This window comes from Sinohyriopsis cumingii, chromosome 7, assembly GCF_028554795.1.
Source record: "Sinohyriopsis cumingii isolate HCF-2022 chromosome 7, ASM2855479v2, whole genome shotgun sequence".
NCBI lineage: Eukaryota > Metazoa > Mollusca > Bivalvia > Unionida > Unionidae > Sinohyriopsis > Sinohyriopsis cumingii.
Window position 1 is genome coordinate 82,429,403 of NC_142967.1, and position 15,077 is coordinate 82,444,479.

The window sequence follows — 15,077 nt, forward strand, 5'->3', positions numbered from 1 at the left end:
GAGTCAAAAGTTGACAAAATATATGAAATATCAAGTCAGGGATGTTTGGAGGCCTAAACAGGGTTGTCATTGAAATGGTTTCACAAGAATAGTCCCTTTCCTACTATTATTTTCAACTGGTATATTTCCTAAAGGAGAGTGTCACGTGTCCAATTTTTAAAAAGGTAATTAAATGGTCCAAAATAATAATATAGGTATTTCTCAGACAAACCAATTAAAGATTTTCACTGGAGTTACTTTATGAGAAATTGATGAATTGGGCGGAAGATAGATGACGAAGAACTAGCAAGACAAAGAGATATACATGTTTGTCTGTTATATGGGAACCAGGCATGGATGTATTCTTTGTCCAGTAATATTTAATCCTATTATGAATGATTACTAATTTACATCAAGATATAGGCTATTTGAAACACATGATATATCAGAAATATTTGCATTATTATGTACATTATATTGATAACTGTGCAGTAATAACAACCTCAATCTAATTTGAATATTACAAAACAATTTTGCAGATATGAAGGTAAATTTTGGTAAAAACAAAAATTGTAATTGGGTATACTTGGTATGCACAGGATATTAGAGATAGTGACATTTTGTATGTATGTTTAGACAATGTATAAATACACAAAACTACACGTGTTAATTGAAAGAATGAGTTGATCTGAGATGCTTACATAAGCCATATCAAATGAGTTCTTCCCCATGGACTCGGAATAAAACATTAACATAGTTTTGCATTTATTATATAGCCCCCCCCCCCATTTTATGCTTTCTAAATATGTCTAGCTTCTCAGTATGAATGATATTCAAAATGAATTGTAATTTATAAAAGCAGATTGATTATATCTCAAAATATTGATGTGTGGATGTCATAAGCTGCCTAAATAGTTCCAGTCTGGGAGTGAAGTATGGAAATACTGACTGAACATATCTATTGAATGCCAGATCAAGCATCTAAGATTACATACCGATTGAATACATGTACTGAATGCCAGGTCAAGCATCTAATATTACATACTGATTGAATACATGTACCGAATGCCAGATCAAGCATCTAAGATTACATACCGATTGAATATATGTACCGAATGCCAGATCAAGCATCGAAGATTACATACTGATTGAATACATGTACCGAATGCCAGATCAAGCATCTAAGATTACATACTAAATGAATATATGTACTGAATGCCAGATCAAGCATGTAAGATTACACACTGATTGAATACATGCACTGAACGCCAGATCAAGCATCTAAGATTACATACTGATTGAATATATGTACTGAATGCCAGATCAAGCATGTAAGATTACACACCGATTGAATATATGTACTGAATGCCACGTCAAGCATCTAAGATTACATACTAACTGAATATAAGTACTGAATGCCAGATCAAGCATGTAAGATTACACACTGATTGAATACATGTACTGAATGCCAGATCAAGCATCCAAGATTACATACCGATTGAATATAAGTACTGAATGCCAGATCATGCATGTAAGATTACACACCGATTGAATATATGTACCGAATGCCAGGTCGAGCATCTAAGATTACATGCCGATTGAATATATGTACCAAATGCCAGGTCAAGCGTCTAAGATTACATACCGATTGAATATATGTACTGAATGCCATGTCAAGCGTCTAAGATTACATACCGATTGAATATATGTACCGAATGCGCGATTGAATATATGTACCGAATGCCAGATCAAGCATCTAAGATTACATACCGATTGAATATATGTACAGAATGCCAGATCAAGCATCTAAGATTACATACTGATTGAATACATGTACCGAATGCCAGATCAAGCATGTAAGATTACATATCGATTGAATATATGTACCGAATGCCAGATCAAGCATGTTAAGATTACATATCGATTGAATACATGTACTGAATGCCAGATCAAGCATCTAAAACTAAATGGCATTGTAATAAAAGATAATATATTACAAGATTGGACAAGTGAATCTGGAAATTCAAGATAGCTTCTCATTACAGAAACACTAAGTATCAATTACATATGGGATTTTATCTTTCAATTGGATTACTAGAAAAAGTATTTAAAAAATCCAATGATCTGCTCATTACTTAATGGTGGAATGTGGGGGACATGCCAGATCTTCTAATTACTTAATGGTGGAAAGTGGAAGACATTACTTAATGGTGGAAAATGGGAGACATTACTTAATGGTGGAAAGTGGGAGACATAATGGTGGAAAGTGGGAGACATTACTTAATGGTGGAAAGTGGGAGACATCTTTAATCAGCAGCAGTACTTTCATTATTCAAGTAATTTGGTTGAAGACAGGTATCATGTTATGATGGAATTACCTTTTTATTCAGATGGGAGATTGTTTGGAAATCTTGCAGTCTTTATATAGAAAACTTTATGTTAAAAAAATTGGGCTCCTGATTTATTCATAACATTCCTCTATTTGAAGCTTAATGTCCAATTAGTGTGATTTTTTCATCCAGTTCAAAGTTGTAAACAGGCACTCTTGTTTTGTATTAATTTGTTAGATTATAATGTATTTTGGGCAGATGGCTTGGAATTGCCTTTGTCATTGTTTGATTTTTTACTGACTCCCCCCACAAACCAACAAAAACATGGGGGCATCTGGTGTTTGGGTTGTTAATGTGTGGTTTGTGTGTGTGTGGACAGCTTTGTTTTTATTGTTTTTTCACATCATCTTTTTTTACAGCATTTGTAGTTAAATAGTTAAGCAACCCATAACCCAATTCAGAAGTATTTTGGGAAAACAACTTAATTAAAATTATCATCACTTGTATTTCCATAACCCCTTACCTGATTCACCCCATATTTGGAATATATCATCACAGACTCCTAGTCTTTTGCCCCTGGGCCAATTTGGTTAGAGATTTTATCACCACTTATATTTCTGTAACCCCATACCCAATCAAATACACCCCATTTCTGTGTCACTTTTGACCCTGGGTTCTGCTCCTGTGTGGGGTATCCAAAAATTACATTGGTTGCACATTTTTAATTAAAGTTTTTTTCTATCACTTCTATTTCCAATACTCCCTACCTGAATAACTTCATGTTTACAATATAATATAATATATCATACTCCCCATCTCTCACTATTTATTCATGCCACTTGGTGGGGCCGTGGGACCAAGAATTATAATGGAGACACATTTGGTTAAGTAATTAAAAAATACTAGCCAAGTGCCTCGCTTGGCACTCAGCATAACGAGGTTAGTGTTAGGACTAGTCAGCCTGGTGTCAGGATAATGTGACTGGGTCGGACATGATACCACATGTTTGCAGACATCATAGCAATATAAGCCAGACTGTTAAAGCTACTTTAAAAATAAATAAAAAAACACACAAAACACATATTTGGTTAAGGTTTTTCTTTCTTCATCACTAATATTTTTATAAGCCCATTACCAATTCAACTTTGAAATATAACATCATCACATGTGAATTCTACTCAAGGGGTCAAAAATTACACTGGAAATACATTCTGGCTTTATTTTCCTTTTTAATCTTCAGTTATATTTAAAATCAGTTAGCTTAAGTTTTAAATATAACATCAAATACAGATTTACTTCCATCCCTGGGTCAAATTCCAAGGTGTTATGCCCTCAGTGCACAAGAAAAAATGTTTTTTTTTAAATAAAAAATGTGCCTAATTTTATAATGTGCCTAATTTTATAATGTCTTAGGATCATATTCAGTATTTAAAGCCAATGACATACAAACATAAATTTAATTTGTCTAATGGGTTTTGCTTAAACAAAATTAAAAGTTCAGGAACATTTAAAAAAAATTAAAACATTTAAACAAAAGCCTGCAAATCCAATCAGGTCATCTGTATACAATATGACTGCCAAATTTCACTTGTCTGTCTTGTGCGAGGGGCCCCGAGTGGCCGAGATGTCTAAAATGCTCTCTGTTACGGATCACTGCCATCTCACCTCTGTCTGCGTGGGTTTGAGTCTAGGATTCGGCCAATGTGGGTATGTGAAAAAGCTTGCCAGTAGCTTCTCGTGGGTTGGTGGTTCTTCCCGGGTTCTTACTCCACCATTAATACTGGTCGCCATGCATAGCCTATCGTGTGCTGAAAAATGGCATTAAACCCCACAACAGCAACAACAACAACAACAACAATTGTCTTGTGTGATTCTTGTATAATAATGCTAATGGCTTCTCTAGATGGATGGATGAACGGGACCCAATCATGTTTTCTCTTCTGTTAGTAGTCAGGGCATAAAAACCGAGTGTAAACTTAAGGCAACAGGTTATTTGGAATAAATTACCATGATACACTGTTTAAATACACCATGGACAAGAATTCTTTTATTTATCTAAGACTTGGTGACAACATAATGACAAACAGAAAGAAACTTTAATAAATTCAAATTGGAATAAGTTCTTTTGTTGTTGTTGTAGGGTTTAATGCCATTTTTCAGCACAAGATAGGCTATACATTGCAGCCAGTATAATTGGTGGAAGAAGAGCTCTGGAAAACCCAGGGAAGAACCACTGACACACAGGAATCATTTCTATTGAAGAATGTAATTTTAAGATATACTATACTGTGGTCCACACTAAGCATGGTCATACTGTGGTCCATACTAATCATGGTCATACTGTGGTCCACAATAATATGGTCATACTGTAGTCCACACTAATCATGGTCATTCTGTTGTCCACGCTAATCATGGTCATAGTGTAGTCCACACTAATCATGGTCATACTGTGGTCCACACTAATATGGTCATACTGTGGTCCACACTAATCATGGTCATCAAAATAATATTAGTTTTGAACAAGCATATTTTTCGACTTAAGTACATACAAGAAAACATTTTTTTACTCTAAATGTTACAAGTTTATTAATTTTATTTATATCATACCACTACCCAATTGTGTCTACATGTATTCAGAAAAGCAATTTTTAACAATGAGCAAGCATTCTTGATGAATGTTTCAAGATGGCGATTGCGGTCACATGACAAACTTTGGTAAGAGGTTTCCAATGAAAATTATACCATATACAATTTATAATCATACATTTCAGCTGCATGACATATCCATTCCTGAAAAATGCCTCATACCTAATAATGCACAATGACTGTTAAAGATCTTTCAATCAAGTCTCTGTAATATGAGAGAACCCCTCCTTCACATCTGTCAAGTCATAAATTTGGTGCATAATTGTAAAACCATTATATCATCAATACATATAATCCAAACATCTGTTACAACTTGTACATAGCTGAAGTATTAAAAAGTTAAATGACTATCATGACAGTTATCCTCCATGTCACTTTTTTTGCAGGCTTCTTGGGCACATGACAGATTTGTCTCCTCCATAACTCTATTACTCCTTGAATTATGCCTCATGATCCCATGATTGGATCATATATTTCACTGACTTATTTCTCGATGCTGTTTATGACTAGGGTACAGTGTAACTGTAAAATTACAGACCTCTGCCAACACTGTCCTACCTCCTGTTGTCTGGCATACCAATGTTAGACATGGTTTGCTCCAGGTAGGCTAGAGGTCCCTGTGGGTATGAGGGTGGGGGCTGTGGGCGGATGACAGTCATGGGTACAGCGTGTGGGGGCATGGTCGGATTCTGAGGTGGATGTGGGAATATTTGCCCCTGTCCCTGGAACTGCCCCATCCCTGGTTGCCCTGCCCCCAGGGGCAAAGTGACTTGTGAGGACATGGACTGCACTGAGTGGGAATGGATCATAGAAGGCATGGGGGGTGCAGCTTGAGTTTGGGGCTGAGACTGCTGGGTCTGAATTGGTGGATGACTTTGCCCCACTCCCATTAGTCCCCCTCCCCCACTCTGAAGAATCATTTGACATTTGTTTAGCCTTTCCATGTGCTTTTCTAAAATCTGTTCCTTTCTGCTCAGTTCAAACTTAAGATCAAAGATGTCCTGAAAATGTAAAGAAATAAAATCAAATTTCTTTGGAAGCAAAGGTTTTATATCGAAACACAACAATATGAACAATTTACAGTTATCCATGTGTAACTTCTGGTTAACTAATGACATGTTCTACAGTTTACCAAATTTCATCTCCACCAAATAATTACGACAACATTTCCCCCAAATCTAAACATGCCTACATTTAATGTTCCCAAGCCTAAACATGTCTATATTTAAATTTTCCCATGTCTATACATAACTGTATTTAATTTATTTATGACTTTATAATGTTGCACTAGTTTAATCTACCTTATTTTTTCTTTCTATACTGGAGTGTTTTTCTTTCTTCATCATAAACTATTCTGCCAACTATACAATGGTATATCCTGTTCGTATAATGGATAAATAATGCCAATATAGTGGTCTTGATTATGGACTAGTTTAGTTTTGATGTTTTGTGGCACAACAACACAAGTAGGTTATTTATTACTGAGGCAATTGGAGTAAAGTACCTTGACACATCACTAAAGCTGACACAAGCTGAAACAACGGTAAGATTTGAACCAGCAATCTATTGGCCATGAATTGGGTATATTAACCATAGAGCTACTGTTGATCCTGTTGTGTCTACCTATATTATGCATGTTACTTTCATAATAATAGTTCTGTAAGGGTCATTTAGTTAATGACATTTTTGATATTAATATCCTATGATCGTCGTTTGCACTTTTACATTCATTGATAAATTTCCAAGGTTGAGATGTACTATAGTTCAGGTAAACATGTGATCTGACAAGGACATGAGTTCTAGTAAGAGGCCAAGAAGACTTAATTCCTTATTGGTCAGTGTTAAAACAGCTAATCTGTTTAACGATGGAGTGATTCTGAAATGCCAAGAAGATTCATTCAAGCCTTGTACTGCATTCTATCTAATCCAGTTTGGTAAGCTATAAAACAGAATTATTACATACAATTAGGCATTCTATCTAATCCATTATGGTAAGCTATAAAACAGAATTATTACATACAATTAGGCATTCTATCTAATCCATTATGGTAAGCTATAAAACAGAATTATTACATACAATTAGGCATTCTATCTAATCCATTATGGTAAGCTATAAAACAGAATTATTACATACAATTAGGCATTCTATCTATTCTTAATAGTGTCACCAGTCTTGGAAGTGTTATATTGAGAGGAATTCATTTATTTCATTTAATCATTCATTTCAATTATAGTCCTTGAAATATTCAAATTAAATGGAATAATAGCACATAAATAATTTGAATTTCTTTAAATACAATGGTGGGATTATATCATTCTGATTCTTCTGTACTGTTGACATTACTGAATACCTTTCAAACTCGTTCAGATTACTCAAAACTTTAGGAACTGATATAACATTTAGACTTTAGGACTTTATTCACCATACTGTAAGTTATTTTTTAATTCTTTCACTTTGTATTTTAGAAAGATAAATTATATTTTTAATTATACAATACTTGTCGGTTTTGATTTCTTGTTACTTATTTTTAAGACAATCCTCTGAATATGGATAATATCAAAAAGAAATTAAAGTCTAGTTTACCTGCATAAATTTGCTATTTAAAATCAAATTTGACCCATTGTTAAGTACATGCAAACAGGTGAGAACAGATTGTGGACATTGAGGTGGACCAATGCACAGAGGAAAAAGGTGATTTCTAAAGGGTTACAAAATCTAAATGTGACATCCTAATAATTATCAAAATGAATATTTGCAAAGATGAAGTCAGTCTTGATTGGAACAACATGACATTTGAGTCCTGAAATTTGTCTCAATGATTATTACAAATTTCAATCATGCTATTTCACTGTTAAGATATATGATAATAAGTTAATATGTTTACATCATTGAGAATCTGTTCTGGCTTTTGATGAGAAAGCATCAGTCTTTTCCGGAGGAAAAATTCTTCCATCTCTCGAGACAGGTCCAAAAACTTTTGAATCGCATTCTCGGTGCCTGAAAGTAAAAAGAGTAATATTCTCTACTTGCCAGTAAGTTACTGTACACAATTTGCAAGGTATGATGAAATAGGATTTGTGTTCTTTAGGTTTTTCAACACCACTTTATTAAGGTCATACTCTGAGACAAGAGTATATTATGGACTATTATATTTCTGAATAAAATTCATGGTAATCTTATGTCAAGATAAGATTCAGTAATCTGTTCTTCCTTTCTTCACTTTTATTTCACAAAAATAGACTTATAACTTGTAAAATAAACTCCATCCTAATAAAAAATAACTGTAACTTGGGATGAAATGCATTAGGTGAACCTTGGTTTATATTATTATTCCCATAATGTAATCAAGGAAGGAAGTGCTTACTCGTCGGTTATTTAAATTCTTCTATTTCCTATACCTAAGTTCTTGAGAGTGTTGTGTTCAATTCTTATGATCTGTTCTATGATAACAATTACAAATAACAGGAAGAATATATATATTTCATGACTTAGTAGGAATGCAATAGAAGATCATCCTTTGCTTATGATAGCTATGTCACTTACTTGTTTTTGTTTCCTCCGAGTCTTGCACATTAAAATGCTCTTCATCCGTCATAAGGGCCAGACAGGTCTAAAATAAAGGTACATGTATGGGCAGGATTAGAGTCAAAATACATGATGATGACATGTTTAATTAATGAACTGTACCAACAAGTTTATCCACATGGCAAAATCAAGTGACAATGTCAAAATTAACGTCTGTGTGACTCATGTCAATAAAGAAAAGGGATGAAACTCATACTATCCACTGCTCAAAACTTTTTTTTTCTGCAATGGAATATATGTTACAGTAACATATATATTTGATTGCAGAAAAAAAAGTTTTGAGCAGTGAATAATAGGAACAAGCATGACATACATCTTGGTGACTAAGACTGGTGCAGATTTCCAGACAATAAACTGTACACACTGTATATAATCACTTACAAGTCAAATCCAGCTACAAAATGCACAGACCCAGATCAGAGTCTGAACAGTTTATTAGGAGAATCAGCTGAACAAACAACATAGACCCTGATATACTGGCACATTATGCAATGGAAGATCAGGGTCTGTCTTGTTTATAGAGGTGGACGTATTACCAGTATAATGCAGTACTTTTTACTGCTACAGTGCTCATGGGTATTGGAAAAGTGAAGCTACTTCTGAAAGGATAGCAAGTGCAGCATGAGCCACTCGAGCATGGTTAACCAAACAAGTGTTGTGGCAGATTTACCTATCCACACCAAAGATTTCCTTTTGATGTCAAAAACCCAAGAAAGTTCATCAGGATTTATTTCTTCCACATGACATACATGTATTAACTATGGTAGATATCACAAGTACAGATGTATTTAAAGGCATGGACCACTACAAACATGGACCACTAGCATGAACATGGATATTGCAGTAGATTTGGTCTCAGATCACAGAGAAGTGGCTGACAAGACTTCCATCAGCCATACCAGTGCTGAATAATAAAAAGATACAACTGGATTAAAACGTGCTGAGGCAATTCTGCAAAAGACTTTCACCATTAAAATGATCACACAACCACTGCAATTAGACCCACTTGGAAACACATTTGTTTTGTATCAGTATGGACAGTGGAAGTCTGAAAGTTGTGCTACTGACCTGGGATGGTCCAATGATGTATTTACAATCTTAACCCAGACTGATTTTCTGAAGTAACCAACACATTACTGTTTGGAGGAACCAAAGACTTCCAGTAGTCCATTTGTACAAGAGGAATTATATGTTGTTCCCATGAAAAAGGAACTACCAACAAGGTTTATTTTGGGATCTGCACATGCCTGTAAGTAAGTAGTAATTCCATCAGGGGAAAATCCTTCACTTTTTGTGTCAGGCAGGGACAAACTTACTCTGGTAGAATGACACACACCCATCTGATGTTTATTTGACAGAATCAGATTTGCTGTGTGTGTAAATTTGTGTCATTGCTGCAGACATTCCACATAAATAATGTGCCAAATATCTTTTTGTACAATCATACATTGGACACCTTTTACCTCCTTTTCTTATGGCCAACCATGATATAGTGTATCACACTCCCACATATTCTCAAAGATTCCCCAAAGTTTTGCTGAACACGGCATTGTTCGAAGTTTGAAAAAGTCTTTATCAAACTCATTGGTTGCTGCAGTGTGCAGGTTTGTATTCATTTGTGATCAGGACACCATCCATGCACTCTGGCAAAACTGTAACACTCAGTGGGCTTTGCTGATGTGTATTCCAAATCGCAGATACAACTGGAGGTTTTGTATGTGAACTACATAGTGTTTGTGTGTGATTTGGATTTTTAATGTAGCTTTAACAATTTTTCAGTCATACTGCTACAATGTCTGCAGTGCAGCAGTTTATAGTGATGTCTAGCACTGGGGCATCATGCTGCAGGTATGTAGCATGATGTCCCACCCAGTCACATTATCCTGACACCAGGCCAACCAGTTCTAACACTAACCTCTTAATGCTGAGCACCCAGCAACAGCAGACTAATCTTGGTCTGCCCAAATTAATTTTTGCTTTGTACATGTTGGGATAGTTCAAGAGCATAAAAACCACTGCTCCAAAAGTACATGTTAACACCAGTACAAGGATTAAGTTCTTCAAACTTGTTGAGTACTGGTAAGTTTTTAGTAACTTGTAAAGGATGTCACCAAACTCAAGAGTATTCAGATATTGCAGTTATTGTTGTGGCTGTATTGTCATGCCCTGAATACCTTTCAGCACCTATTTAAAACATTCATTGTTTTTCACATTTACCACTACTCCCTGCTGGTGTTGGAATAAAATTTGACCCAGAAATATGCAGCTGAACCTCCATGCATCTATACACAGTAATCCTGAACCTGCATTGATGTATTTTTCCAACATCTTGAAAATCCTTGCAAAATTTTAATCAACACTTTGAAATATCAAATTGATGAAGTCATTTGTTCCAAACAATGATTTATTTATTTAAACAATAAAATTTGCAATAGGTAATTCAAGGAAGCTGAATGTGACTGCAAAGCAACCACTTATTGCTTTTGTAATGTATTTTTGAGGTTGGATTGATGTCATGAGATACTAAATTTTTGAAGGAAAAACTTGCAGAAATAAATTACATTATCAAAATTAAACAATAATCTGAATAAAAAGAAATTAAGAGAAAGATGACATGGAGTGGAGATTACAGTTTACTGAATAAAGTGTTAGGTCAAGGATAGGTTAAAAATATAAAAATAATTTCAAGTGCTTCCCCTTTCTGTTAAACCAAATAATCAAACATGTCAATAATTTACATGGGACCAATTATAACATTCTATTGCCAACCTAGATATAACCACATTAAGAAAAGATCTGGATAGTAATCCTGAAGTATGAAAACTATTACAGTTATAACATTATTTGTTCACAGTATAGTTTGAATATCGGAAATTACAATGCAAACAAGAAGGTATGAAAATCTGGCAAATATTTATTGGTAGCAATGAAACTGTAGCCTCGACATGGTAGAAGCTACAATGTGATTCTATAACTTGCAATGGAGCAAATAAAACTTGTCAAAGACAAAAAGATAACTTTCGTTAAAATCTACTACCTAAGAAGAGTTATGTTTCTCATGAAATTTGGCTAATGATGTTTTTAAGCCTATATTTGATGTATTTACTCTAGCTGTACCTTGTCTGCCAACAACACAAGATTCTCACAGTAATTCACTTTCCGCTGCTTGATTTTCAATTTAGCAGCTATGTGAATAATTATTTACATATTGTGTATTTGCTTGTATGTGTGTGTGTGTGTGTGAACATTATTGGCTTGTATTTTATATGTACATAACTGAGGGCCTCAAGGTACATTAGTTCTTGTTTTTAACTAATTGTGTCACCTTTTAAAAATAAAGTATTTATTATTTTATTACTTACGCCATATTTGGATATTCTATGATATGTTATTCAATGCATACCATATTTAACATGTTCTGTTTATGTTTCCAAATGCCTTTGTGTGGCACATGAAAACAATGCTGAAAATCAGTAATCAGCTGAACTAATATAGCAGATGACCCAAAGGTAAATATCGGACAAAGAAGGTAAACAATATTTTATATCTATTTCTACAATGATATGCAGCAATTCTGGTATTAAATATAAGGACAATTTAAATTCTTTCAGTATATGTAAGAAACATGTTAAATCACAAGCTGCTGTTCTATTGACTGATAACCTTAAACCATTAATCAAATTTTTTATTATTCATGAGGTTAATTTTGTCTTCATAGGAACATAGTAATTGTGTCTTTTAAGTTATGTGTCATATTTTAAAGAAAAAATCACTAACCACGCCTTTTTATTGCTACAAATACTGTGTACTTTTGGAGATGGGCAGGTGAGGTCTAACTTTTACAGCAAATTATTCATTGTTCAAAGTTGACTTTTGGGGGGAATTTGTGTATCATTTAAGTCAACCCCTGTTCATGCATTTCATGCTAACAATGAACCGTTATGTTGCTTACTTTGTATAAGACAGTTTATGCTTATACCACTAAAACATGTAATAGCAAAAAGAAAAAAAATCACTCCTATTTTGTATCTGTAACTCCTAATATACAGCAACCTGGTTAATCAATAGTCTAAGGCTGTTGTTGTTGCTGTGGGTTTAATGCCATTTTTCAGCACACGATAGGCTGTATATGGTAGCCAGTTTAACTGGTGAATGAAGAACCCAGAAAAACCCTGATAAGAATCAGCAACCCATGGGAAGCTACTAGCAAGTTTCTCACATGCCCAAGACTCATATCCACACAGACAGAGATGAGATATTCTGCACTGATCAGTAAAGGCAAGGTGCCCCAATAGTATAAGGTAAGGTATAGTAGGTTACATATGGTATCATGGTTTTAGGATTTTCAGCATTTTTCTGCAGAGCGTCATGTATTGTGTACTTTTCTTATATATACTACCTGACCATAAGTTACTAGTTCTGCATCACCAGTTGATTTTGGAAAGATGTTGGGATTGCTAATGAGTACGCTAGTTTAAAAATACACCTATGAATTTCACTGTTTCCAAATAATGGCCATACCCTATGTTGTCAGACAGAAACAACATCTTCTCAAAAATGCTATCGCTGAAACAAACTGGTTAACCAGTTTGTCGCCTGATAATGGCCAATGATGTTATGCAGGAGTCAGATCACATGATTACTGTATTTGTCAAGAACCAAGAGATCAAATTTATGATAGCAATAAGAGTTAAAATGTGATGTATGAACGGTTATTGTTTTCTGGTAGCTTTCGCAAATGACAGGTGTTCACTTAAAAAATTTGTTGTATATGATTTAATACTTTTCTTTGGAACAATGAGAGTTGTTTAAACATTCTGAGGTTGACATTTACTTTTGTTTTTGGTCCATTCTCAGTGACAGTTCTGGTGCTACTCTCCCTGTCACAGGTGGTTACAGATGCATTTCTTTAATTCTCTCTGAAAAGTTTATGTTGTACAGCAGAGGTGGCAGAATGAATACAATGGAAGTGGCGTCCATTTTTCAAGTTGATTTAAACTTTGTGCAACATATACATCAAGTTCCCAAAAATTTGTACAAGTATATGCCATCAGAAAGTATTTTTTAATTATTACCACGATATCAGAGTAGCTCTTCTTGCATAAGCCGGAATCTTTATGGCACCTATTTATTTGATTATTTCACGTAGTCATCGATTTAAACAAGAAATTAAATGCATTTTAATGTAGAGTAAAGAACAACAATTAGACACATATACTATCTTGAAGTCAGTGTTTTTATTTACTTATTCGCCGATCGCAAATTTTTAAGACCCACGATACCCAAACATCCTGGGGGGCCCCGAGTGGCCGAGTGGTCCAAAGCGTTCTCCGTCACGGATCACTGCCATCTCACTTCTGTCTGCGTGGGTTCGAGTCTCGGGCTCGGCCAATGTGGATATGTGAGAAAGCTTGCCGGTAGCTTCTCGTGGGTCGGTGGTTTTTTCTGGGGTTTTCCCTGGTTCTTCCTCCACCAATAATACCGACCGCCATGTATAGCCTATCTTGTGCTGAAATATGGCGTTAAACCCCATAACAACAACAACAAACATCCTGGTATACGACGTGGTCATGTCTGTGGGGTAGGGTAGGTAAAGAGAGCGGTACCCTAGCACTACCCTTGAAATGGATCGTCCCTTTCAGTCCACCCCTCTGGTTTTTGGACTGCTACATTAGCGTCTTTATAAAGAATATCATTTTCCATTTGCCTCCAAAGTTAAACTGGAGCCCGAGGAAGCATTCTGAAGACCATTTTAAAAGGCATATGAAACACTTACATGTTTTAACATATATTAAACATCGCATTAATCAATATATAATAATTGTTTGCCAAGTATTACATGAAATGAGCTCTCTAATTCATCCATAAGATGTGGATTGTTGCCCACTGTTTGCATTTGCTCCATGGGAGTGGCCATTTTGGGGTCGCACTAAATCTCTAACCTGTCTACTGATGCCAGCACGTTGCGGTCCACGTTCAAAACCTGCTGACTTGATACTACAACTCTAATTTCATATAACCTTCGATTTGTTATGATTTACAAGGGTTCAATTTAAATATTGTAGAAAATTGTAAATAATGAATTTTAAGGGAAATTTAAGCCAGTTAAGGAACTCTGTTCTGGAAAACACCATTCCATGGAGGTACGAGTGAGAATCGGAACACGTAAACGATGTTAAAAAACAGATATATCGATTTGACTTGTTTTGGTTGTGTTACAATTTTAGGCTCTTGCATAAAGTAACAGGAAAAAGTAAAGACAGCAAGCTTTGTAAAATTTAAAAAATAATTTATTTCCCTAGACTATCAAGTGAAAAATGTTAAGTAAAAAAAAGAACTTACGGTTTTACGAATCAAATAAAAAAATAATCCAAGATTTAAAAATTAGAAGTCCTAGTAATAAAATGTCCTGAATGAAACTGAGTTCGAATCCCGGTGAAATCCAAAATGGAAGACGATGACATAAGTTATAACCTGTGTAGTGCTGCAGTGTCAACAGTCTCTTGTTGAATCACAGAAAATATTATTCCAGTTTT

The 15,077-nt window shown here is 34.9% G+C and overlaps 1 protein-coding gene across 1 annotated transcript; it reads right to left on the reverse strand.

The window, feature by feature from the left end:
• Positions 1-3,518: 3,518 nt before the first annotated feature.
• Positions 3,519-14,466, reverse strand: LOC149795633 (mediator of RNA polymerase II transcription subunit 28-like). Its single transcript, XM_089965462.1, has 4 exons — positions 14,381-14,466; positions 8,500-8,566; positions 7,841-7,953; positions 3,519-5,956 (listed from the first exon to the last, which is right to left on the reverse strand). Exons 1-4 carry the CDS (start codon positions 14,456-14,458, stop codon positions 5,510-5,512), a joined length of 705 nt encoding a protein of 234 aa, XP_089821588.1. The 5' UTR covers positions 14,459-14,466; the 3' UTR covers positions 3,519-5,509.
• Positions 14,467-15,077: the final 611 nt, after the last annotated feature.

Bases quoted from the DNA above. Each gene is read 5' to 3' on its own strand.
- LOC149795633 (XM_089965462.1), bottom strand. From the start codon at position 14,458: ATGGCCACTCCCATGGAGCAAATGCAAACAGTGGGCAACAATCCACAT. The intron at 7,954-8,499 runs GTAAGTGACATA...TTTTACTTTCAG, and splicing joins CTCGGAGGAAACAAAAACAA to GCACCGAGAATGCGATTCAA. The intron at 5,957-7,840 runs GTAAACATATTA...TTACATTTTCAG, and splicing joins CAGAACAGATTCTCAATGAT to GACATCTTTGATCTTAAGTT.